The 24,523-nt window shown below is 55.3% G+C and overlaps 1 protein-coding gene across 3 annotated transcripts; it reads left to right on the top strand.

Annotated features, from left to right (window-relative positions):
- Positions 1 to 487: 487 nt before the first annotated feature.
- NLGN3 (neuroligin 3) lies at positions 488 to 22,466 on the top strand. 3 transcript variants are annotated; one of them, XM_026485739.4, is made up of 7 exons: positions 492 to 609; positions 3,184 to 3,837; positions 8,512 to 8,571; positions 10,370 to 10,519; positions 16,854 to 17,039; positions 19,148 to 19,937; positions 20,579 to 22,466. In XM_026485739.4, exons 2-7 carry the CDS (start codon positions 3,381 to 3,383, stop codon positions 21,420 to 21,422), a joined length of 2,487 nt encoding a protein of 828 aa, XP_026341524.1. In that variant the 5' UTR covers positions 492 to 609; positions 3,184 to 3,380; the 3' UTR covers positions 21,423 to 22,466. The 3 variants fall into 3 exon arrangements, with proteins under 3 accessions (XP_057168566.1, XP_026341524.1, XP_057168553.1); XM_057312583.1 differs by lacking the exon at positions 8,512 to 8,571 and having other exon boundaries at positions 488 to 609; XM_057312570.1 differs by lacking the exon at positions 492 to 609 and having other exon boundaries at positions 3,128 to 3,837.
- Positions 22,467 to 24,523: the final 2,057 nt, after the last annotated feature.

The following is a 24,523-nucleotide window of genomic DNA, read 5'->3' on the forward strand; positions in this document are numbered from 1 at the left end:
ACGGTGGGGCAACTGGCATGCTGACAGTCTCAGTCTGACATGGCCCAGCAGCAGCAGCAGAAAGGAACAACGTTGACCTTTGGGAGAGTGACAGGATGAGAGCCAAGTGCCCCCACCCTCTGCTCTTTGCTGCCTGAATCGCGCTGGTGCTAAGGAGGGGAGATGTGAGGGATGCTGAGCAAGGTGGAGGCTCGTCTTTTGTAGAGTGTGACCGGGGGCTCCAGCAGACGGTGCCTCAGTTTCTCCCTTTGTATCAAGGTTTCAAGCTTTGCAGGTAAAGTTTGAGCTAGCTGCCCTGGAAGATCACCTGTCTTGATTTGAGGGGTGTGTGTGTGAGAGAGGGAGAGAGGGCGAGCCAGGTGTGCTTAAGCATGGGAGGAACTGGGCCATGCCCCAGGACTTGAGCCATCTCTGGCACAAAAGGAGTTAATGGCAGGGACCGCGCCCCCCCGTGTCCGGGCACGCGCAGCGCGCCCCCTTGGTGCGCGGGCACAGCAGCCAGGCTGCCGGAGAGCAGATCTTGGGGATTCAGGTGCGGAGCCCTTGGCCTGGAGGCGATATGGGTGGTCCGCGGCCCGATTCAGTCGCTCGCAACAGCCCGGGGAACAGGTGAGGCCGCCTGCCCCGGTCTCTCATCCTCTAGCTGCCCATACCTTGCCCCAATCCTATCCCTTCCCAATCCCGGGCTCCTCCGCTCCCCAGCCAATGCTCCCCATCCTTCTCAACCCCCTGTTCTCCATCGGCACCCCTGACCCTCCAATCCTCCCCCGCTTCTCTTCTCTCCTCCACCTCCTCCCTGAATCCGCATCCCTATCATCCTCCCACCCATGGTCCCTCTCTTTCCACAGCCTGGCCGCATGCTCATCAAAATACCCCTACTAAGGGCCCCGGCCCTATTCCTGTATTGCACATTGCCAGTTCCCCCTCCCCCGCAGTGCAGCCCCATCCCTCTTCCATCATAGCATCTCACAGCCAGGCTCCCTCCCCCACTCTCTGCAGCCCCCCTCCCCCCAAGGCCTTTATCCTATCCTCCCCCATTCCAATGCAGCTTTGTCCCCCAATACCATTCTGGACCCGCGTAGCCCCCAATACTGCAGTTCTCGATACCAGTCCATTCCTGCACAATGCCCCTCGCCCAATACTGCTCCAGCCTCCAAAGTACCCCAGATGCCACTCTAATCCCGGAATTGCTGCCTCCCCTTGTCTTCTCCCAAATTGCAAGTTGGACCAGGATGGAGATCTTGGCCTTGGGGACGCACAGTGGGTCCTAGGGTACAGAGGGCGTTTGGGGGTCGGCGGATTTGTCTAGGTGTTCAGGGGGGAGGGGCTGCAGGGAACTGACTCAAAGGGGACCGGCATTTGGCACTGAAGGGTTACTGGAGAGGGAGGCATCCCGAAGGGGTTAATGGAATTTGTGGGGAGGGGCGGCACCGAAGGGGTTAATGGTGGGGGGGGGTTGCTGGCGGGGAAGCCGTGTGAATGAGCGGTCTGTGCCCCAGAGTTGCCATGGAGACGGTGAATGGGGGGATTGTGTGAACTCAGCTGCGGACTATACCCCCCCATACACACACACACACCCACTCCCTCCTGCCCCACCTCCCTACTCCTACCCCTTCCTTCCCTTTCCCCTCCTCCCCTCCCCACCCCGGGTGCATTCTGGGCAGTGTCTGGGATCTAACCCTCCCCACCATACTTTGCTCCCCATTTCCTCTGAGCCCCCACCCCTTTAGTCGCTTTGCCCTCCCTCCTCCTTCTTCCCTCCCTCCCTTTCTCCTTCTCTCTCTCTAGCTCTCTCTCCCTCTATCTCTCTCACCCTCCCTCTCCCTCCTTTTCCTTCCCTCTCCCTCCCTCTCTCTTCCTCTCTCTCTCTGTCTCTGTCTCTCTCTGTCTCTCTCTCTCTCACACACATTCTCATTCCCCTCTCGTGGTGGCGGCCGATTGCCGGGCGTTCCCAATCTCCCTCCCCCACCCCTTCAGCCAGTTCTTAAAGGAGCAGGCCAGCGATCTTGGAAGGCGGGAGAAATAGGGAAAACTAAATTGTGTGTGTGTTTGTGTGTGTGTGTGTGTGTGTGTGTGTGTGTCCATGCAGCAGTTTCTGTGTGCACCTGTATGTATGTGTTCGCTGTATAACTGTGTGTCAGAAAGCCTATGTGTCTTGAGTGTGCTGCTATTTCTGTTTCTGTCTCCACCTATGTGTCACCATTATGCTGCATGTGTCTCTAGGTATTTACCTATGTGGTGTGTGTGTGTGATTATAGTTCAGTAAGTCTCTGTGTGTGTCTCTGAATGTATTTCGCTGTGATTCTCTGGCTCCGTGAGGCTCTCCGTCTCAGAATGTGGGACTAGAGGAGGGATCTCCGTGGGTTTGGACTATATGTCTCTGTGAGCGAATATCGTGGTGTCTGTGATCCTGGCTTGGTCTCTCTCACTCCCTTTTTTGAGTCTTTGTGACTGTATCTCCGCGAGTCTCTGAGTGTGTGTCCCCCACACTCCGTTGTTTATTTTACACTGGCTGAGCATCAACAATGCCTGGGGTTCTGGGCAGCCTGGTCTCTGCCTCAGTTCCGGCACTTGTGAGTTAGAGCTAGCCGACAGAAAGGACCAACGCTTGAGAATTTGGGAGCAGCGAGGGCTGAGGAGAAATGTACAGGAGGGGCACAGGAGGGTCTGGGGACCCTGGGGTGTGGCTGTCCTGCCCTCCCCCCACCCACCCTGGTTGACCGGTGAGGGGGTCTCCTTGTGGGACGCTGTGCCTATCTTCTGCTTTTCCTGCTTATGCCTTCGAACCCCAGAGTGAGGTTAACGATCCTACCCTCTCCTGGTGTGGGAGGTCCCCGTGTGGGGTTAGTGGGTCCAGGGGTCTAGAGAGTTCACATGCTACTTTGGCTCCGGCTGAACCCCCACCCCCACCCCATGGGCTCCGCTGGCTGAGGAGTTGGAATTGGGGACTTGGACCTTGCAGTGGCAACAACTGTCACTGGGTCCATCCCCTAGGATTTTCCAACCATGGCCAGGCACACAGACAGGTTCTGAGTGGCAGTGGAGATCATCGGTGGGTCCGCAGAACCTCGGGCATGTGAGACCTCTCCTAACTGTGGGAGAACAGCCCGGAGCCCAGCAGGGCCCCCAAAGACTCTGACTCTGTGGCCATCTGGGATGACGCATACTTCCCTCTTTCCACAGGCCTGCCTGGCCCTGAGGGGGTCCCCTTTCTGAAGCTGTGGTGCTTGGACAACCTCTCTGCATTGCCGGGCACCTGTAGGTGTCCCTCGAGAGCTCGGTCTTGAGGTTCAAGTCAGTGTGGCCATGAAGGGGCTGCCTGTCGGGCTGATGCTGTGACCCTGGAGTCTGCCTTTCCTGCCAGTCCCCCTGCCCGGAACATGTGGCTGCGGCTTGGCCCGCCCTCGCTGTCCCTGAGCCCCAAGTCCACGGTTGGCCGGAGCCTGTGCCTCAGCCTGTGGTTCCTCAGCTTGGTGCTGAGGGCCAGTACCCAGGCCCCGGCGCCCACAGTCAATACTCACTTTGGGAAGCTAAGGGGTGCCCGGGTACCATTGCCCAGTGAGATCCTGGGGCCTGTGGACCAGTACCTGGGGGTGCCCTACGCAGCTCCCCCCATCGGCGAGAAACGTTTCCTGCCCCCTGAGCCACCCCCATCCTGGTCAGGCATCCGGAACGCCACACACTTTCCCCCAGTGTGCCCCCAGAACATCCACACAGCCGTGCCCGAAGTCATGCTGCCCGTCTGGTTCACTGCCAACTTGGATATTGTCGCTACGTACATCCAGGAGCCCAACGAAGACTGCCTCTACCTGAATGTCTACGTGCCCACGGAGGATGGTGAGTGCTGTGGCCAGGCACTGCGCCCTCCCTGCCTCCCCCCTCCCTGTTGTGTTTGTGGCTTGCATGTGGTCGTGTGCCCTGCAGCATGCCTCTGTCTGTCTGTGAAAATGCTTCTAACCATCACTCTGCTTGGCCTCCCCTTCCTCCTCCCTGTTCTTCCCTCTCCCAGCATTGTCTGAGCTCCCATGTGTGAGTGACACTGTTACCAGGAGGGGCCTGGCCAGGCCTGAGAGCTTTGACAGGTCTAGGGCCAGAGCGCTGGCTGGGGGTTCCCTGGGGGAGTATGGGTCACGGCTGGCAGCTGCCCACGGGAGGGTGCTGGCTCCACCAGCCCCCGCCCCGTTGCCATTCCGCCTGCTTTGAAAGGTGGTAGGTGTGTGTGGCTAAGGGAGCTGGGTGCGTGTGGGGGGCGGGGGGGGGGCCAGCCTGGTGGGCATTGCTTAGGTGCCTCCTCTTTGGCTAGCCGATGCCTCCTCCCGCGGGGCTCACGCTAAGGTAAGTGACAGAAACAAGGAGATGGTGGGACAGGCTCTCTGCCATGTGCCGCCTGCAGAGCAGCTCTTGGGGCCTGGGGGGGTGGGGGGTGCATGCCCCTGGGCAGAGGCCTCCTGTTATTTTTTAGTTTTTTATTCATTTTACAGTAAAGCGGATTTCCAAGGAATGCGCCCGAAAGCCCAACAAGAAAATTTGTAGGAAAGGAGGTAGGTAGCGAGCCGGCGGGGAGGGAGAGAGAGAGAGAGGGAGGGCTGCCTGCCCACCTGCCCTTGCCCCCCAAGGACCCAGCCTTCCTTCAAGTAGCCCAGGCTCAGGGGGCGGTCGGTGAGCAGGCCTGAGCTCCACCTTAGCCAAGGGCCCTGGCTGCTCATCAGGGAGGATTTGGTGGCCTGAGGCAGGTTCAGAGCAGAAGCTGCAGCGACCCCGTTTCTTCCGATCTTCCCAGCCCCGGATTCCACCCTTATGCGTGTGCCAAAGACAGAGCCAGTGGTTCTCTCTTGAGCCACCTCGGGGGACACTCTAGGCGGCCAGGAGGGAGCCAGAGGCTCTGCCCTCTTCCTGGCAGGGCAGCCACCGGCTCATCCCTGTGTGCTCCTTCCTGGGTGCCAAGTCTAGACTCAGCTCTCCGGCCCTGAAGTTTAGACACAAGTCATTCTGCCAACCGCCCCCCACCCCTCTGGCCAGAGCACAGCTGTGTGACCAGCCCCCCCACCCCGGGCTAGTCCGGTGGCAGACCTTAGGGGTGTCTGGGAACCACAGACCCTAAAGGAGGCACGAGATCCTGAATTTTACATTTACCTCTTGCTGGGAGGAATGTGCTCCCCCGTAGAAGTAATTCTTCCTGTTCGAATACCACTTCATGTTTTCTGCAAAGCGCTTTCAGACTTAGCTCGTAAAATCCTCCCCAGGTTTCTGGAAGCTTATAAGGCAGGAATCAGTTTCCCAATTTTACAGATGAGGAAACAGGCCCAGGGGAGTGACTTGCTGCTGCTCGAGGCCCTGTCGCTGGTCTGTGGCAGAGCTGAGACCCAAACCCGGGTCTCTTGACCCTCAGGGCCGTGTTCTTTCCACTATAGCATGCAAGGCAGCTCCCATCTGGTCATTCCCACCTCCCCGACTCTGAAAACAGTGGTGAAACGGGGATGGGCTGGGCCAAATTGGAAACAGGAACAGCTTAAGGAACAGGTGGAAAATCACAGCCTGATCCCTACAACCTTTTGGCAAGCTTGGAGTTTGTTTTCCTTTGAAATCCTAGGGCAGGGTTTCCCCTAGTGGGGTTGTCAGGATTCCTGGGCCCGGATGCTCCCCGCTGAGCAGGAATCTCAAGGGGGCAGATGCCGGGAATCCACATGTCGAGCGCGTGTGTGCTGAGTGCTCTTGACGCACCCAGAGCAGGGAGCGGGGCCTGTGGCTCTAGGGACAGTGTGCCACCACATCCCGCCGCCCAGGCCAGGACCGCACACGCAGCAGGCGATCCGCAAACACTTTTTCCGCACAAGTGAGGAAGCATGGTGGCATTGCAAAATACGAGTGCAGGGCTGGGAAGCACAAAGCCTGAGGAGAGAGCCCCAGCCCTCGTGCTAACTCACAGGGAGACTTCAGGCAAGTCTTTTCCTGGAAGGACCTCTGCTTCTGCCTCTGAAGGTGGTAGGGGGATCATTGGGGCCTTACCATTCCACTAGCCTGTGAATGAACTCAGGGAGAGGGTCTCTTAAACCTGCTCCTGTGGGTTACTTGCTTGGGTGGGGGGGTGGGGAGGGGCAGGGAGAGAAGATGACCTTGACCCGTTGTCTAGGAGGAATGATCTCCCCAGGGTGCCAGTGAGAGCCCAGGGCAGTCCGGTCCTGAGAGTCTGGCTAGAGAGCTGACTGGAAGTTCCAGTCAAATGCAGACATTGACCCGTCAGGATCGTTGACTGTGGGCAAGGCCAGATGCTAGGCGCTCTTGGGCTGTGGAAGGCTATGAGGTAGGGGCAAGATCTAGACAGAACCAAAGGCTTCATCTCTACTCTGACGGAGCTCCTATCCTAGTACTGAAACCCAGCCGGTCCAGCTAAGCCCCACAGGCCAAGCTGGGAAATGAGTTCCAGACAGCGTGGAGGAGGGCATTTGGTCATTCCGCTGCTCAAATTAGTTCCCCATCCGGGGCCGCCTGGCCATTTGGAGCAGAATTACAGACCCGCTTCTTGGGGGAGAGGTCTCTAGGCTCGTGGTGTGCATAAGGTAGGCAGGACAGCCCGGCTGGGACCCTGCGGCAGCCCAGTGTTGGGACGGGGGCGGGGGGGGGGGGATGGTGGGTCGAGCTGGCCTGGGCGACAGGCCTGACAACATGGGGTTGTTCCACAAGCGCTAAGCTGAAGGAGGAAAGGCGTCTATGCAGAGGAGGGTGGGACAATGCAGCAACCCAGGGGCACTCCTGGCGTTGGGGGGGGGGCAGTAGGGCCCCACCTTCTAAGTCTGTGCCCATGCCGACTGAGGGATTTCCAGGAGGAGGACCTGCCCCCTCCCCCAACTTCCACGTCCAGCAAATTGGAGGGAATTCATGTTTCAGGATGAGTAAGTCCCTTCCGTTTGGGGCGCTGTTCATTGTGTGAGTGATGATGCCCCGTGCCCCACAGGGTTTCTGAGCGCAGTCCTGGCAGGTGTTAAGACGGTAGGTGCCACCGGAAGTTCGGGAAGCTGGAGGCCATTTCTGCCCCTCTGGGCCCTGGCTGTTGCCCTAGTTGAAAAGCCATTTTGTAATATGAGGGCGGTTCCTGTTTTGATTAACAGCTGGAAGGGAATTCAGTCACCAGAGCCCGGACCAGCTGGGAAAGAGGGCTATTTGCTGCCTTCAGGCTGAGAGTATCTGGTGTCACAGACAAGAGGGTAAGCCCTAGGGTGCTGGCAGAATGACCTCTGTCTCCCCACTCTGCCCAGCGTCCGGGCAGTAGGTCCTCTTTCTCCACAGCCATGCTCAAGATGCACTTCTCATCTCCTTAGAACAGGAAGGAGAGTTGGTGCCAGCTTACCCACAGGTCCTAGATGTCTCTCTTCTCTCCTCTGCTCCCTTCTTTTCTCTCCTTCCCTTCCCTACCCCCCCAAGCTCCACCTCCTTTCTTGCTGATTTTTTCCTTCCCTCTCCCCCATCCCCAGAAAGGTGGCATGGTGCAGTGGAAAGACCATGGGCTTTGCAGTCGAGCAGACCTGGGTTTGAATCTTTCCTCTAGCGCTTCCTAGCTGTGTGATCTTGAGCAAGTCACTTTACCTCTCTGAACCTCAGTTTCCCCATCAGTGAAACAGAAATAGAGACAGTACCTACTTCATTGGGATGTGAGGATCAAACAGTATGGCAGAAGTAGAGTGTCTGGCACACGGTAAATATTCGGTCTATGGTAGGAGCTGTTATATCATTATTCCTCTGTCTCCCCCCCACCTCTGTCTCTCTCTCCATCTCTCTCATGTCCCTTTTGCCTTCTCCCATTCCTCCTTTCCCTCCCTCCCTCTCTGGCTCTCTCTAGATCTCAGAGCAGTGCTTGCTGCTCTTAGGCCTGGTTCCTGCTCACAGGAACCCCATTTGCCGTTAGCCAGAGCAGGGGGCCCCTGCGAGGAAGACCAGAGGGAAAGCTTCATCTCCCATTTACTCCTCTGGGAATCAGGGTCAGCTGAGGCCCAGCTTGAGCCTTCCCACCGGGCCCAGGTAGCTCAGGGCTGGGGGCCCCAGTACCCAGCTCTGCCCTAATAGCTCCATCTTTCCAACATTCTGGCAACACCACCTGTCACCCTCAGCGCCTGCCCCTGCTCACCAGCTCAGCCCGCCTGTGTACACATGTGCAGCCCCTGCACCCGGAGGAATCCTTTCCCTGACTGGGTCTCTGGCTCTCTGCCCTGGCCCATACGCTGCTCCCGCCTTCCTAAATGGGAAGGTAGTCGGTTGAGATGGGCTGTTGGGGCCAGGGAGGCAGGCCAGGGAGGTGCAGGGAGGCCAGCACAGCAAGGGCCTGCAACACCATCATCCTGATGAAGGTCTGGGCCTCAGCCCACCCATTCCCTCGGTTCTTGCCATCCCTCCTGCCTGTCCTGGGCCCAAGCCCAGAGCTGGCTTGCTGGGCCACACTGCAGTCATGCTGTTTTTGAATTCTCTCTCTGTTTTGTTCTCTGTTCTGTGCTGTTGTGTCTCCCCGTGTCTGGTCCCCAGGATCCGGCGCTAAGAAACAGGGCGAGGACTTAGCGGATAATGACGGGGATGAAGATGAAGGTATTTGGGGGCTGCAGGGCGCGGCGGCTGGTGCATGGCACAGAGCCCCTCCCCTTCTCGATGGGGAGAAGCCCCGTCTGTCTGTCTGTCCGTCCGTTGGTGTGTTTCTGTTCCTATACGAGGCTGTTGGGCTGTTCATCCATCTTTGGCCTGGTTGGCCGCTGGGAGTTCCAGGGTGATGGACACGGCTGGCTGGCGGGAGCAGGGGACCACAAGCAGAGCCATGGGGAGGGCGGCCTCCTCGCCCTGGTCCTCTACCCCCATCCTCAGTCCTATAGTACAGAAGCGGGCACTGCCAGAGACAGCTCCCCCCCCCCACACACATCTTCTGTGGCTCACGGGCACCTTCCCCTACTGATCAGCAGGGAGAGTGGAGAGAAAGCAGGGCAGAGGGAGGGTGAGGAGAGGCACAAAGGAGACCGGATGGCGAGGACATACCTGGGTTTCACTGCGGAGACACCTGTGTTTTGCGAGGAGACCGGCTCCTGGGAGAGGGGCCCAGCAGGACGCTAAGCTGAGGAGTGAGGCAGTGACAACCAAAGGGGCTGGAGATTAGCACCACCTAGAACCTCCCCGGCCTCCTCCCAGAAAAAGAGACATGGCCTCGGGGCCACGGGCTGCAGTAGGCTCCAGACAGGGCCAGGAAGGCGTGGGCTAAAATGCCAGGCTGAGGCCTGGACGCCACAGCCCAGTCAGTAGATGGCATAAGATCCTTGCGTGATGGTTGAACCAGTCTGCCTTCCTCCTTGGGAAAAAAGGTTGTGTTTGCTTGGCAGCAGAGAACATTCCCTTCTACCTCCCTGCCCTGGCCCTGCCCCTCCACCCGTGGAGGAGCCAGACAGCTGGGGGGGGGGGGGGTCAGCTGGTGGCTGGTAGGGCTGCGCTGGTGTGGCAGAGTGTTGGTCCAGCTCACACACTGAAAGGCTGCAGGTCGAGGTGGTCAGGCCAGGAGCCTTCTCCTGACTGCCCAGCCCCAGTGCTGCCGCTGTGCTGTCTGGCCTCGGAGCAGCCGCTTGGAGGTCTCTCACTGAATGGCCTCTGGGGAGGCTCCATCTTCATCCTAATGCTGACGGGGGACCGGGGGGGGGGGGCGGCCGAGCAGGGTGGGGGAATGTCTCATCCTTAGTTCTGCCCCTCTCCTTTCTCCCGTCCCCAGTGCTTCCAGTTAAGTCTGCCTGATGCCCAGGGGACAATGGGGTAAATGAGCACATGGCTGAGAAACCATGTCACTAAGGTTTCCTCCACCCCATCGCTGCCATTCACTCCCTTTTACCCACATCCTTCCTTGTTCTCTCCCTGTGCCACCCCTTCTTCCCACCCCTCTTGTCTCTGTCTGCACTGGGGGACGGCTGCTGCCAATGGCCGTATTTCCATGTAACTGGTCTAGTTTTGGGGGTTCCAGGGCTTCCCAGCCCCCACTCTCTGAAGCCATGTCAGGTCCCAGGACTCCTGGGTGCCCCGGGGCAAGGACTCACTTGAGCCAGCTAAGAGACCAGCCCTGCCTCTTCCTCCTGTTCCCGGTCCCCAGGGCCCAGCCTGGGCCTACCTAGGCCCAGCCGTAGCAGGTGTGGCTGACTGCCTTCAGCTGGGAGGCTGAAACTGGAGTCTGTAAAACCATCTCTGGCCGAGGCTCGAGCTCCGGGCCGAGCAGCCCCATGAGTCCCGCCCTCAGCGTGGGTGGTGGTGTCCTGGCACCTGGGATAGCTTTGCCACCCACGACCCCCCCCCCTCAGGGCTCGTGGGGGTGGGGGAGGAAGGGCATCCTACCCAGCCTGTGTCTCACCCCTTCTCCTTGCAGACATCCGGGACAGTGGCGCTAAGCCCGTCATGGTCTACATCCACGGAGGCTCTTACATGGAAGGGACAGGCAACATGATTGATGGCAGCGTCCTCGCCAGTTACGGCAACGTCATCGTCATCACCCTCAACTATCGGGTTGGAGTGCTAGGTATGGTTCTCTGCTAGCTGCCTTGAAGGAAGCTTGGCTTTTCAAGGAAGGAGGAAAGAATGCTGGGGATTTAATGCTGGCTTTGGTTCTCTAGCGGGTGCCAATGTCCAGAGTCAAATGTTGGCATCACACGGTCCCTACCCAAGTGCTGGGAGCTTCCCCACGTTCCCAGGCCCTTCCCTGGAATGTCGTGGGAAATTCAATTTAACCTCCACACTTTCTCTTAAGTCTCAAGCCAGGTCTCTGCTTTCAGACCGTTGCTTGCCTGAGTTTCACAGGGTCCGTGAATTTTCTAGAGTCCTTCCCCCATCCATCCCTACCCACCCAGGCCCACATCCCTAAAAGCCCCACAGATACACAGATACTCCTTCTAGCCAGTCACATATCCACACGCTCACATACCCTCCCATGTCCACACATCCACACTGCCCACCGCACACCCCATGCATACTACTATTTCTCATTCACCCCAGAAACACACACATATACCCGTACACATATAGACCCCCACATCCACAGCTACAGGCTGCCTCTCGCACACGCATGTTCCCTCACCACTCCATAAACACTCCACCCATACAGTGTTCCCCGCACACATAGCCACATACCATATACCCCTATCCACTCCACATCCATACCCCATATGTGCACAGATCTCTCGGACTCCCCCTCATTCCCGTGTATCTCTCCCTCCACATCTCCATATCCTCATCTACACCCACACTCACACTTCCTTCTACCCCCACGTGTACGCTCTACACAAAGACCCACACCCTGCACTGCCGCATCCACACACAAACCCCACACGCTTATACCTTGAATGTATGTAAGTATTCCTTCCGTGTATACGCGCACATACCCATATCCCCCTGCACACCCCACTTCCACATCCACTCGAACACCCACATGCGCGCGTATGTCCCTCACCTTCCCCGTGCAAACGCAAACCGATATTCCCCCTCCCTATGCATATATATCCATACCTGCACGTCCACACCTCCTCACGCCGCACATCCACAAATACTACACACACACCCCTCAGATCCCTGTTTCCACGTCTCCATGCGCGTCCCAGGCGCTGCATGTACGTATCTCTCTGCCATATACACACACCCAGAGACTTCCTACACGTATACCCACATTCCCACGTATACACACACACGCACATAGACACTCCTCCCGTACACACACGTACATATTCCCCCACCCACCCTACCCAACAAACACATACACACTCATGTACCCCCACTTGGCCTCAGATCCATACTCACGCACACACCTCTCCTTACCCCCACACGAGCGCATAACCCATGCTTACATACCCCGTGCATATATATACACACACGTACTCATTTCTACTACTCTCTCCACGCCCACATCCCATATACTCCCACACATACACGCTTACTTCCCAAATGCCTCCTCGTACGCACCCTGTGCCCTTCCCCCACACCCCCTGCCGTATGCCCGCTGGTCTTGGTGATGTAGGCTGCTCCTCTGTGCTGTCTGTTCCTTGCTGACTGTTACTGCCTACCCGAGGCCAGGGTCCTGAGGTAAACAAGTACCTTAGAGAGGGAGATGCAACATAGCGGGTCTTGCTCCCTTTCGGACACTCACCCAGGCCTCCGAGGGCACATGCAGCCGCGTAGCCCTGTGACAGCGGGAGGCAGACAGCTTCTTGCCTGAAGGGCTGGTGTCTTCCAGGTTCCAGTGGAGGGGGAGGCTAGGCCGTGCATCAAGTCTGGAGGCCTGGGTGCCGCACCAGCCATGGTATGACTTCTTCCCTGCCCACTCAGCTGACAGGACCTTATTTTAATTTGCTTCAGAGTGTATTGTTTTTGTCAGTTCCAGTCCCAGAGGGCCCGGTGCTGCGTGTCACTTCCGGTACAGTTTACGAGCCCAGAAAGGCAAACTTTTCTTTTTTCTTTTCTTTCTTTTTTTTTTTAAAAAAGATTTTATTTATTTATTTGTCAGAGAGAGAGCACAAGCAGGGGGAGGGACAGGCAGAGGGAGAAACAGGCTCCCTGCTGAGCGCGCAGCCCGACATGGGGCTCAATCCCAGGACCCTGGGATCACGACCCGAAAGCAGACACTTAACCAACTGAGTCACCCAGGTGCCCCAAGGTGACCTTTTCTTGACTTACCCTCAACACTCGGTGGGCTAGCAAGACACCTTTTTGGGGTTCAGATTGGAGAAGTGATATTCCCCGAAAACGGTGGAGCCCATGTCCCTTCAAGTGGCATGTGGATCCCGGGGATGAAGTGCGCATGGTGTCTCTCGGCGCTCTGGTAGGCTTGGGTTTCATGGTGCGGCCACTGCTCCTCTGTCTTTCCGAGTTGCCCCAGACATCCCGGCAAGTCTCTCTTGAGTGTTCTGTCCTGTTAAGAAAGGGGATCTGAGTCTCTGACAGTAAAGGGGAAGTGAAGGTGGCTATGAAGCCACACGCTAGGGCTGCACAGTTCCTGAAGAGTCGGGAATTTCCAGAAGGAAGCTCACACACATAACCAGCGACGCACACGGTAGTTGAAGGCCAGAAGGAGTTTTGCCACCGTATTTTCTTAGTGAGAGTGATGGAAGATGTTCAACTCGGCTGCTTTTTAAAATGAGACATGCAGAGCTCCATTCTGTCGGTTTTATTGGAAAGCACAGAGAGTACAAAGAATGTGCCTCGGTTCCGTATGATTGGACCAGCTAGGAATGCAGGAAAAGAAAGGGTGGAGGAGCAGGGGGAAGGAGGGGAGAAAGTGAGGAAGAGAAGAAAAGGACAGGGGGAGAGAAAAGGGGACAAGAGTGACACCGAGCAAGGAGACAGGAAGGAGAGATTCAGGATTTGAAGCATCACTTTGACAGCTGTGGGCTGCCCAGGGCCTGTCGCCGCTGAGCGTTCCCTATGGTATCCTGGTTTGCTGATTACCTGACAACCCTCCTGCTTCTCTAATCGTGAGGCTTCTACATCAGAAGCTCCTAACCTTTGGGGGAGTCGTGGACCCCTTTGAGGTTCTAATGAAAGCTATGGACTTTTTCCCCAGAAAAAGGTACACACACACACACACACACACACACACACACACAAACCTATAGAAATGGTTCTGTGGACACCACTGAAACTCATCGAGGAAACTCAGGTTAAGAACCCACCCCCGCCCCGCCCACTTTACAACCCCCCAACTCATTCCTCATTCAGATAACCAGAATGGCACATCTGGGGACAGGAATATTATTCTTTGGGCTTCGGCTGTGAATGATCAACATAACATTACCCAAACCTCAGAAGGAGTCACAAACTGAGATTTGGTCCAAAGTTCCCCATCACCTACTTCCTGTGTCTCCTTCACTGCCCGCTCTGCAGCACAAATGTAATCAGTAAGCCACTGATTGGATTCCGGGTACATGCAAGAGGTTTCTGTCTCTCGGTGCCAGATGTAGAGCCTAGATCTGTCCCTGACACTTGGGGATTTTGTTGCATAGCTGAGACTCGGTTGTTCTGTGTCTTCATGCATCCCAGATCAGGCAGCCGGTTTGGGACCCCCAAAAGCACGTACACGTTCACCCTTCCTTCAGCTTCTCTGGAAGCACGGAGCCCAGAAAAACGGTTTACTCTGAGGTGTTTCTTTGGACATCTCAGGTGACTCGTCTATTTGGAGAATGCCACAGGCCAGTCCATGGACCCCATCTTATTATTTGAGGAGCCCCCATGGGGCTCGAGACCAACACAAGAAAGGGGACCCCAGCAAGATATCAGACATGGATATCCCCGGGGCTCAGGAAGTAGGGGCTTGTCAGGTTTTCATCTGGGTTCCAGAATTTAATCGTACATCTTTGCTCGGGTACCCTTCAGGCAAACCGGACACCTGGTAAACGCCAAGCCTTGAGGGACAGAGATGTGTGGGTTTGGTACGATGTGCCGGGTGCCCTCGTCTTCTGTTGACAGGCGCCTTACCACGGACTGCAGTGTCAACCTGAGCCCGGGGAGCCGGTCTCAGGTTTATTCTGACCGTTCACGAAGTGTGTGGTGTTTTAGCCCCCCTTCTCACGTGGTTTCCGTGGATGGCTGAGTTTACTGGGGCCCTAGCAGTGAGCGACGGCGCTCCCACACCGCCAGGTTTTGTGTGTTCATGGTTGGTCACGTTCACTGGCTCCTCTGCCTCAGCCCATTGGATCCAGCGCTTCACACAGGACTCTTGTAGTTGAGACGGTTGACGTGGCATCATCCGCGTGCTTCCGCGCTTCTCGTCCCGGGGTTGCTGGGAGCCAAGGGAGCAGAAAGGGATGGTTGGCTCCTCCACCCAGCCCTTTCAGGCCTTTGTTCCCAGCCCAGGGAATCGAGACACGCTGGTGAAATCTACTTTACTACGTTCAAACAGCGGGCTCTGCGTGCTGATAGGACAGATGCATTGACACATTTCACGGAACGCTACCTCGGCCAAGGCCGAAGTCAAGTCTGCTGCGGCTTAAGTAAGAGAGAAGGGGAGGAAAATATGGAGGAAGGAGAAAGGCAGGGAGAGAGGACAGGAGGGCTAAGAGAAATGCGTAGTTGTTCTTGATGAAGGGTCTTGGGCTTGGACAGCTGGGTCGGATCTCGGTCAGCAGACTTTTTCAGACTCGCACAGCACCTTCAGTGTGTGAATGGGCCAGGCAGAGGAAGGGCTGGTGCCCTTGTCTGGAAGAACAAGGGCTCCTCCGTTCATCCTCCTTCAGGCTTTCTCGAATTCCTTCACATTTCCTCACCCGGAACCTGGAGCTAGAGAAGGCTTGCGACTAGGTCCTGAGAGGAATAACTAAGTACTTTACATCCTTAATTGTACCAAATGTAAATTAATAACACCCTTGAAGAGGGTGAAATGAGCTCTTTCGCAGAAGCTAGAAGCAGGAGGACCCGAGAAAGACAGGGATGAGGTCTGGCACCTGCTTGAGTCTATCTGAATTCAGTCTCTGCCCGTGGCCTGCCAGGACTGTCAGAGAGCTCCCTGTGAGCTGAGGGGGCCTCCCCAAATGTGGCCGCTCACAAAGTTGATCCCAGGTACTGCAAAGGAGCTTTTAAACGGGGAGTCCAAAAAGACCGGTCCAGGTAGGGGTGTCCAACGTGTAGGAGCACCACAACTACCCACCTGGAAAGAACCCTTCTGAAAGCCTAGGGCAGGAGAAGATCGAGCCTTCCAAGGAGCCCAGGGATCAAGGAAGGGAGATGAAATGAGGCAGCACGATTAGTCTCAAATGGAAGCAGGGTGGAGGGGAATATAGGACATCTCTGTGGGATAGCCAGCAGGTGGGCGGGAAGGTGGTCTCCATGGCAACCAGTCTCCACAGCAGCAAATCCCAGCAGGTGGGTGGGAAGGTAGTCTCCATGGTGACATGTCTCCTCAGCAGCAAATCCCAGTGGGTGGGCAGGCGGGAAGACCTGTTTCTGTGGTAACACACTGCACTGACTTCCCCATTTCTCCACCAGATGAAAAAGATGGTCTCACCCAGTGGTTTTCTAACTTTAGCAGGCCCCAGAATCACCTGGAGAGCTTGGGAAAAACAGATTGCTGGGTCCCCCTCCCCAGAGTTTCTGATTCATCGGGTCTTGGGAGGTGGGGACATGAGAACCCACCCTGAGAATGAGGGGAAGGGGCCACCTGAGGCCCTGGAACAAGGTGCAGATGGACTAACATGGACGGGAAGGGCAAGCAGAGCTTAGGGATCATTGCCTTTCGGGACCCTCCCTTCCTTCAGAGAGAGGAGGAAGGGGAAAGAGAAGTAATTATAGACTTAACAGAGTGCGGAGCGTATTAGAGATGCTTATGTTTGGTTTATCCTGGCTACAACTCTTTGAAGTATTTTTATCTCCGTTTTACAGAAGAGGAAACTATAGCCCAGATATTTTAAATAACTTGCCCAAGGCTATACGGTCAGTAAGTGGTAGAGCTGGGACACGCACGAACCAAAGACCATCTGACTCCAGGATCCCTGCTCTTTGCAGTCTATGTCGCCCTGGTTGGGGGGGGGGGTTGGGTAATGTCCTGGAGAGCACATCAGGGGCCTGGCCATTTGCAGTTCTTGCGGCTTAAGTCTCCCAGCTGGAGGCGTCCTCTCAAATAGTCTGGAGACCCCCTCCCTCCACACTGGAGAATGGGGGTGGGGGGCAAGGAGCCGATCCTTCCTATATTGAGAAGCTTGCAAGCTGCAGCTTGCAGAAAGGAGCAATGGTACCTGGTAGCTATAGGTGGAAAGACCCACGCTGTGTGCCTCTCCTCCGTCCTCATGCCCCCGCCCTGTCTCCCGCTTGCCACCATAACCCCCAATCCCCCATCCCTCTGCTTTCACTGTCCTCATGCCCTTTGTCGAATCCAGGTTTCCTGAGCACCGGCGATCAGGCCGCCAAGGGCAACTATGGGCTCCTTGACCAAATCCAGGCCCTCCGCTGGGTGAGCGAGAACATCGCCTTCTTTGGTGGCGATCCCCGCCGTATTACAGTCTTCGGCTCAGGCATCGGTGCATCCTGCGTCAGCCTCCTCACGCTATCGCATCACTCCGAGGGTGAGTAGCGCTTGGGGCCAAACCTCAACGAGCAAAGTGCCGGCTGCCCACCCTGAGCCTCAGGCCTCCCGGGGTTCAGAGTGCCCAGGGGAATCAGCTGGCCCTCTTCTACCCGCTTGGCATCCCTTTGGGGAGAAGTGGAATGGAAATGTGCCTCTCGGGGGGAAGAAGTCCTTCTCCCAGTGTGAGAGAGGGAAAGAGAGAATCGAGAATCCCATTTACATCTTGAGAAAGTAAAATCCTCCTGTTGTGGGAGTCGGGTTTGGGTGAGTGGGGAGTAGAATGTCTATCCGAAGGACAGTGGGGGTTGTTTTGGTGGTGGTTTTTTTTTTTTTTTTGGCAAGGGAAATCTTTCAGTTTGGGAAGGCCATGTGACTTCAGGATAGAGATCTCGGGTGGGAATTAGTTTTTAGGTGTAAGAAACACTCATTCTCTGCCTTTCTCTCTGAAGAACAAGTCTGTACAGGAGGAGAACTGTCCTTAAGTGGGGAGATGGGTCTGAACAGTGAGGATCGCTAACCTGTGGCGTGGGCCTTTTCTGAGGGGTGGTGATTGACCTCGTAGCCCACACCAGACCTCCTCCCAGGCTGGGCAACCCAAAGGCACACTCTCATTCTTAGCCCAGACGAAAGCCTCTCTCCTTGCTCTGCTAGTGACTCTTCAAGGGAGCCAAGCAGGCCCTCTTTGGCCCAGCAGGAAAAGTTCTCTTCACCTCTGGACTGTAGAACACATTCTATCTCTGAGAGCCAAAGATGAGCTTCTCATGAAGAAGAGATCTTCCTGAAATAGGTGCCCTTCTCTCAAGGAAGGAAATCTGTGAGAGAGGGCAAGGTTTTTTTGTTGGAATCAACCCCGTGAGTGAGGGATATTCTCACAGGAAGACTTTCGATGCCCTCTTGGAAGAAGGCCTGTCTGTCTGAGAGAGAAAAATCACCTTCTCTGACCTAGACATTCTGCCTCTGTCCCTCCAGGGACTACCCCGGTGAGGGAAGACCAGGGTGGGTTCTGCATCACACCTTAGAATGTGTTTCCAGGTGACAGTGATGGGAACAGGGATCCCTTTCTCCACAAAGGGGGGTGAGGTGACTGCCTGTGAGGGTGCCTCTGTCTGAAAAGAGGATTGGTGCCTCCTCTGATTGGGAACTATTTCCCTGGGAGGAGAAGGCCTTTCTTGGAGTGGTGCTGCATTCTGTCTCCGAAGGGGCCTGGCTACCATAAAGAGTTGTTCTTTCAGTCTTCTGCAACTGATTCATGGAGAATCATCTTTTGAAAGGTGAGGCTCTCTCTTAAGTAGTAATCTATATTTCTCTCCCTCTCTTTCTACGCATGCCAACTGCCTTTCTCTCAGAGGAAAGGAACTGTGTGCCTGAGGGCCAGATGATCCCTTACTTGGGAATGTTGGGGCCAGGGAGAGCATGATACCCCCTTTTCTTCTTGGGGGGCAGGAAGAATCATCCATTTTTTTAGTTTGGAGGACTGGCTCCCTCTTTGCTAGGGGAGAATCTGGATCTGAGGCATTAGTAGCTTCAGGAAAAGGAAAGTCTCTGTGGAGACTACATGCTGGGAGGGCACGTTCCCTGGAGACATTGAGATCCCAAGGCCTTTGCCCTCGGGAATCTTTCCCCAAAGTCCGAGAATGTGAGGCTCTCTCCTGCCTGCATTTCTCATCTCTCATGAAAAAGACCCCTTTGTGGTGGAAGCGCCAGCTCCCTGGTGGTGTGCTGGCACAGAGCTGGGCCCAGCTGGGCAGGAAGCAAGAAGGGAAGACAAGGAGAGATAAAGAGAAGGAGCATAAGGAAGCTGATGTCTGGGACCCAACGGGTTAATTCTTTCTGGCATTTCCTTAACCCCCAAGTTACCAACCCTCATCCCAGAGCAAGGAAGCAAGAAGCAGGCAGGGGATCAGTCAACGCAGGGGCCCAGCAACCCCTCCTCTGGTCCTAATCCATCATCCCAGCCAGAAGGTCCCTTCTTCCTTCGTAGCTCATTGCACCCATAGGGTAGCCTCAGTGACAGAGGAGTTTAATTCGTCCCTCAGGGACAGGCAAGGGAGGCCTAGGCTGTGGGGGACGCGACGAATCTGACCTGGTGCTGCTTGTCTTCTGTAGGGCTTTTCCAGAGGGCCATCATCCAGAGTGGTTCTGCCCTCTCCAGCTGGGCTGTGAACTACCAGCCGGTGAAGTATACCAGCCTGCTGGCCGACAAGGTAGGCTGTAACGTGCTAGACACGGTGGACATGGTGGACTGTCTTCGTCAAAAGAGTGCTAAGGAGCTGGTAGAGCAGGACATCCAGCCAGCCCGCTACCATGTGGCCTTTGGCCCTGTGATTGATGGCGATGTCATTCCTGATGACCCTGAGATTCTCATGGAGCAGGGCGAGTTCCTCAACTATGACATTATGCTAGGTGTCAACCAGGGCGAGGGGCTCAAGTTCGTGGAAGGGGTGGTGGACCCCGAGGATGGCGTCTCTGGCACTGACTTTGACTACTCAGTCTCCAACTTTGTGGACAATCTGTATGGCTATCCTGAGGGTAAGGACACCCTGCGGGAGACCATCAAGTTCATGTACACAGACTGGGCAGACCGTGACAATCCGGAGACACGCCGCAAAACACTAGTGGCTCTCTTCACTGACCACCAGTGGGTGGAGCCCTCGGTGGTGACCGCCGATCTGCACGCCCGCTATGGCTCACCTACCTACTTCTACGCCTTCTACCATCACTGCCAGAGCCTCATGAAGCCTGCTTGGTCAGATGCAGCTCATGGGGACGAAGTACCCTACGTTTTTGGTGTCCCTATGGTAGGCCCCACTGACCTCTTCCCCTGCAATTTCTCCAAGAACGACGTTATGCTCAGTGCTGTCGTCATGACCTACTGGACCAACTTTGCCAAGACCGGGTAAGGAGAAAGTGGGGGTTGTTCTTCTCTGGGACCCCAGCATGCCTTCCCCTCTGCTCCTCTATCTAAACCTCTTCCATCATTTCCTTTTTAAAAGATACTCCCGCAAATCTTGCTTGGTGACCTCTTCACCCCCTTCCTACTTCCTCCTCTGGAGACTTTCGTGCCATTTCTTCCCTCAAAAATGTGGTCGAGTCTCAGAACTCAGTTAGCATTAGGACTGAGCAGCAGGGAGAGTTACTGGCAGAACTACAGGATTTAAGGTTAGATGGTCAGAGGCCAAGTGAAGTGGGAATACAGTACTTTCATAAAGAGCTTTTCAAGGGTTCTTGGAAAAACTGGGCAGCCAAAAAGATTGGTGGATGCTCGGTAGCACGGGAGAAGAAAAAGCATCTATACAATGACCTTACAGGATGGGCACAGGGAAGGATGAGCCAGTGTCCCTGATATGGTGGGCAATAGGAATTCAAGGCCCGGGGAAGAGGAGAGATGTGGGTAGAGGGAGGGACCCTGAAAAAAATGGAAATGTGGGAAGTTCTGGACCGGGGAAGAGGTTCAGAAGTGGGTGTGAGAGGAAGAATGCTGGGCCCTTTGCTCACCTAGGTAGAGTGGTGACCCCAGATTTCCATGTGGTATTTCAGGGATCCCAACAAGCCGGTCCCCCAGGACACCAAGTTCATTCACACCAAGGCCAACCGCTTTGAGGAAGTGGCCTGGTCCAAATACAATCCCCGAGACCAGCTCTACCTTCACATCGGGCTGAAACCAAGGGTCCGCGATCATTACCGGGCCACCAAGGTGGCCTTCTGGAAACACCTGGTGCCCCACCTATACAACCTGCATGACATGTTCCACTATACGTCCACGACCACCAAAGTGCCGCCCCCGGATACCACCCACAGCTCCCACATCACCCGCAGGCCCAACGGCAAGACCTGGAGCACCAAGCGGCCGGCCATCTCCCCTGCCTACAGCAATGAGAATGCCCAAGGGTCCTGGAACGGGGACCAGGATGCAGGGCCGCTCCTGGTGGAGAACCCTCGTGACTACTCCACCGAATTAAGTGTCACCATCGCTGTAGGGGCCTCCCTCCTGTTCCTTAACGTTCTGGCCTTCGCCGCTCTCTACTACCGCAAGGACAAACGGCGTCAGGAGCCTCTGCGGCAGCCCAGCCCTCAGAGGGGAGCCGGGGCCCCTGAATTGGGAGCTGCTCCTGAGGAGGAGCTGGCAGCATTACAGCTGGGCCCCACCCACCATGAATGTGAGGCTGGTCCCCCCCATGACACACTGCGCCTCACTGCGCTGCCCGACTACACACTGACCCTGCGTCGTTCCCCTGATGACATCCCACTCATGACACCCAACACCATCACTATGATTCCCAACTCCCTGGTAGGGCTGCAGACATTGCACCCCTATAACACCTTTGCCACAGGGTTCAACAGTACTGGGCTGCCCCACTCACACTCCACTACCCGGGTATAGCTCCAGACCAGAGCACAGCCTATCTCCTGGCTCCCTCCCTCCCAGATCCACGGACACACATGCACACACAGACACACATACACACACACACACACACACACACACACATGTACAGACATATATGTATACGCACGCACCCACACCCGACAGCAGACCCACCTGCACAAACATAGACAGATGTGGACATGCACCCGCATGTGCAAAAACACAAATAAGGAAGTAAACCTGAACAAACCCTTCAAATGGGGACGCAAGTGAGTCCTTGAGAAACCGAGGACCTGTGGAACAGCAACTGAAGCCAGCTCCCTGAGCCTGATCACAGACACTCCTGGGGGACCGAAAGCACCAGCTGGACACCCCCTTGGTGCTCACCTTCCGCCTCTCTTGGAACTGCACCACCCACCAACTCCAGACTTGGGAGCTTTAAAGAGCAGAGTAGCTCTTTCTCCCCCAGACTTGGTCTTTTTTCTGGGTCTTGTTTTTGTTGATTTTTTAAAATAATTTTGGAACACATGCTTCTCCAACCCATGAGTGCAAAGAGGTTCCGGAAGGGAGGTTCCAGGCCTATGTCTGTCTGGCTCTGGAACCCCCAGTGCTCACACAATCCGCTGAGGAACATGACCCCCAAGAAAGAAACAGATTTGAGCAAGACCATGGGGTGGAAGGAGGAAGGGGCTACTGCTGGATGGGGTTGGAGAGCCATAGGGGAGAACTCTCCAGGCATCTCTGTGTCCCTGTGGAGGGCTGTAGAGACTGCAGGGTGACCTGCTTTCCCCCAAAGGCCAGGAGCATTGGCCTGGCTAGACCAGGGGACCCTAGATTTGGTGAATGAGGTTCTGGTAGAGGCTGTCATTATCTGGCCCCTGGGTGTAATCTGGGTTCTGCCTCTGCCCTTGGGGTAATGGTATCAGAAATTCGCCCCATTTTCTTTACAGAGTCTCTTTTGTGTCTGTCATTTCTCTTTCAAAAAGGCGGTGTTTTTTTTTTGTTGTTGTTGTTGGCTTTTTTTTTTTTAAAGAAAAGTTCTTAAAACACTAACGGAAACCCATGGAGTTTGTCCTTTGTAAAAATTTTAAACACAGTGTCTTGATATAAAAATAAAAAATCCAGTTAGCACTCCCAACCTGCCTCCCTTGCACAGGCCTTGCCCCAACAGACCTCCCAGCAGGGTGCCCCTGTGGGCTAGGAATCCAGCCTGCCTCTGCATCCTGTGCCTTTAAGCTGAGACAAGTCTGGGCTACAGTCTGCAGCTGCCCCCCCCCCATGCAGGCCTGTCCAATCTTAAGCAGGTTGCGGTCCCTGTACCCCCTGCCCCACCCCCAACGTTCTGGGTTCTTGCGGCTGAAGCTTTCTCTCAGCACCAGGGGCCTCCTAATGAAACGGCAAAAAATAACACTTCCTCCTTCTCCATCCTCCTCCTCTTCCTCCTCCCACTCACCGCAGCCAGCCGCTGCTGCCACCACCACCATTACCACCATCCTGCCCCCATCCTGGACTGGGGGCTGGGAGGAGGTGTGAGCTCTAACAGGGCTGAAGTTCTTTCTCATATCTGACTCCAGTGCGCCATCAGATATGCGGACCCCCTGGCCTTGGGGGACTGACAGAGCAGGTGCCCTCTCTTCCCCAGGGATACTTGATTCCGGTTCTGTGACTTACACGTGGAGAACTCACTGGAGCCCTGGCAGTGATTTCTCTCTCTTTCCGGGATTGCCATCAGAGGCTCGCCCGTCAACCCCGGGTCAGGAGGGCGGGTTCAAGGGGGGCTCCACAGGGTTAGCATGATGGTAGTTCACATTCTTCTCAGCGACTTGAAGGACCTAACCCAGGAGTCTGCTCATCAAGTGTGACAGTTGGGCAGGGTTGCTGATACCTCAGAAACCAGGAATAGGATTCTCCGAAGTGACCCTGACAAAGTGAGGGAGATGAGCCAACACAACAGGGCGATGTTCAGATGGGATGAACCCAAGATAGTGCAAGGACCAAAACTGAGAACTAATATACTAATGTGGTACGTGGAGACGAGAGAGCTGGCCAATGACTGGCTGGACACAGTTTGGTCAAAAGAGGAAAAAAGGGGGCGCCTGGGTGGCACAGTCGTTAGGCACCTGCCTTTGGCTCAGGGCGTGATCCTGGCGTTCCGGGATCGAGTCCCACATCGGGCTCCTCCGCTGGGAGCCTGCTTCTTCCCCTCCCACTCCCCTGCTGTGTTCTGTCTCTCGCTGGCTGGCTGTCACATAAATAAATAAAATCTTTAAAAAAAAAGAGGAAAAAAGAAGTGGGGGGAGGGTGACAGGGTGGGTCACAAGTTGAATGAGCCCATAGTGTAGAAATGGTGTTCTCCCTCCCTCCCTCTTCCTTCTCTCTCTCCCTGCCTCCCTTTCTTCTTTCCAAAACTAATGTGACTACTAGCATCTAATAACAAAAATATAGCATGGAGTTGCTGGGAAGTAATCTGAGTCCAAGTTTTAGAATTGGAAGTAACCTCAAGGGCACGTAGTCCAACCCACTTATTTTTATAACTGGGAAAGTGGGCCCAGAAAAGCCCAACATTTTCTAATGCCCAGTTAGCATTAGAAACAGACCCAGGATGTTGTCCAATCATATATGACATTTTCTGTGGTCCTTTTCTTTTTATTTATTTTTTTAAGATTTTATGTATTTATTTGAGAAAGAGAATGAGAGAGCACAATCGAGGGAAGGGACAGAGGGAAAGGGAGAAAGGGGCTCCCCGCTGAGCAGGGAGCCCAACACGGGGGCTCAGTCCCAGAACCCTGGGACCATAACCTGAGCCAAAGGTACAGGCTTAACCAACTGAGCCACCCAGGTGCCCCAATCCTTTTCTTTTTAGGCCTTTCAAACATTCATGGGTCTACCCTTGGTCAACACATTTTCAGCATATGTGGAAAACCCGGAAAGGGTCTGCAGCAGAGAAAAAAACAATGTGCCAAAGAACTAGCTGTTTTAAAATTATTATTGTTATTATTATTATTTAGAAAGGAGGCAGCTAATGAGGTAACATTCAATAATTATGGAGACCTACTGCGTGCCGGGTGTGATACATCATCCTTAAAAATTTACCTCCTAAGTAAGGGCAGAGTTGA

This window comes from Ursus arctos, chromosome X, assembly GCF_023065955.2.
Source record: "Ursus arctos isolate Adak ecotype North America chromosome X, UrsArc2.0, whole genome shotgun sequence".
Lineage (NCBI taxonomy): Eukaryota > Metazoa > Chordata > Mammalia > Carnivora > Ursidae > Ursus > Ursus arctos.

Coding starts and splice junctions, on each gene's coding strand:
- NLGN3 (XM_026485739.4), top strand. CDS start 3,381: ATGTGGCTGCGGCTTGGCCCGCCCTCGCTGTCCCTGAGCCCCAAGTCC. Junction 8,572..10,369: donor TGACGGGGATGAAGATGAAG/GTATTTGGGGGC, acceptor TTCTCCTTGCAG/ACATCCGGGACAGTGGCGCT. Junction 17,040..19,147: donor GCTATCGCATCACTCCGAGG/GTGAGTAGCGCT, acceptor TGTCTTCTGTAG/GGCTTTTCCAGAGGGCCATC.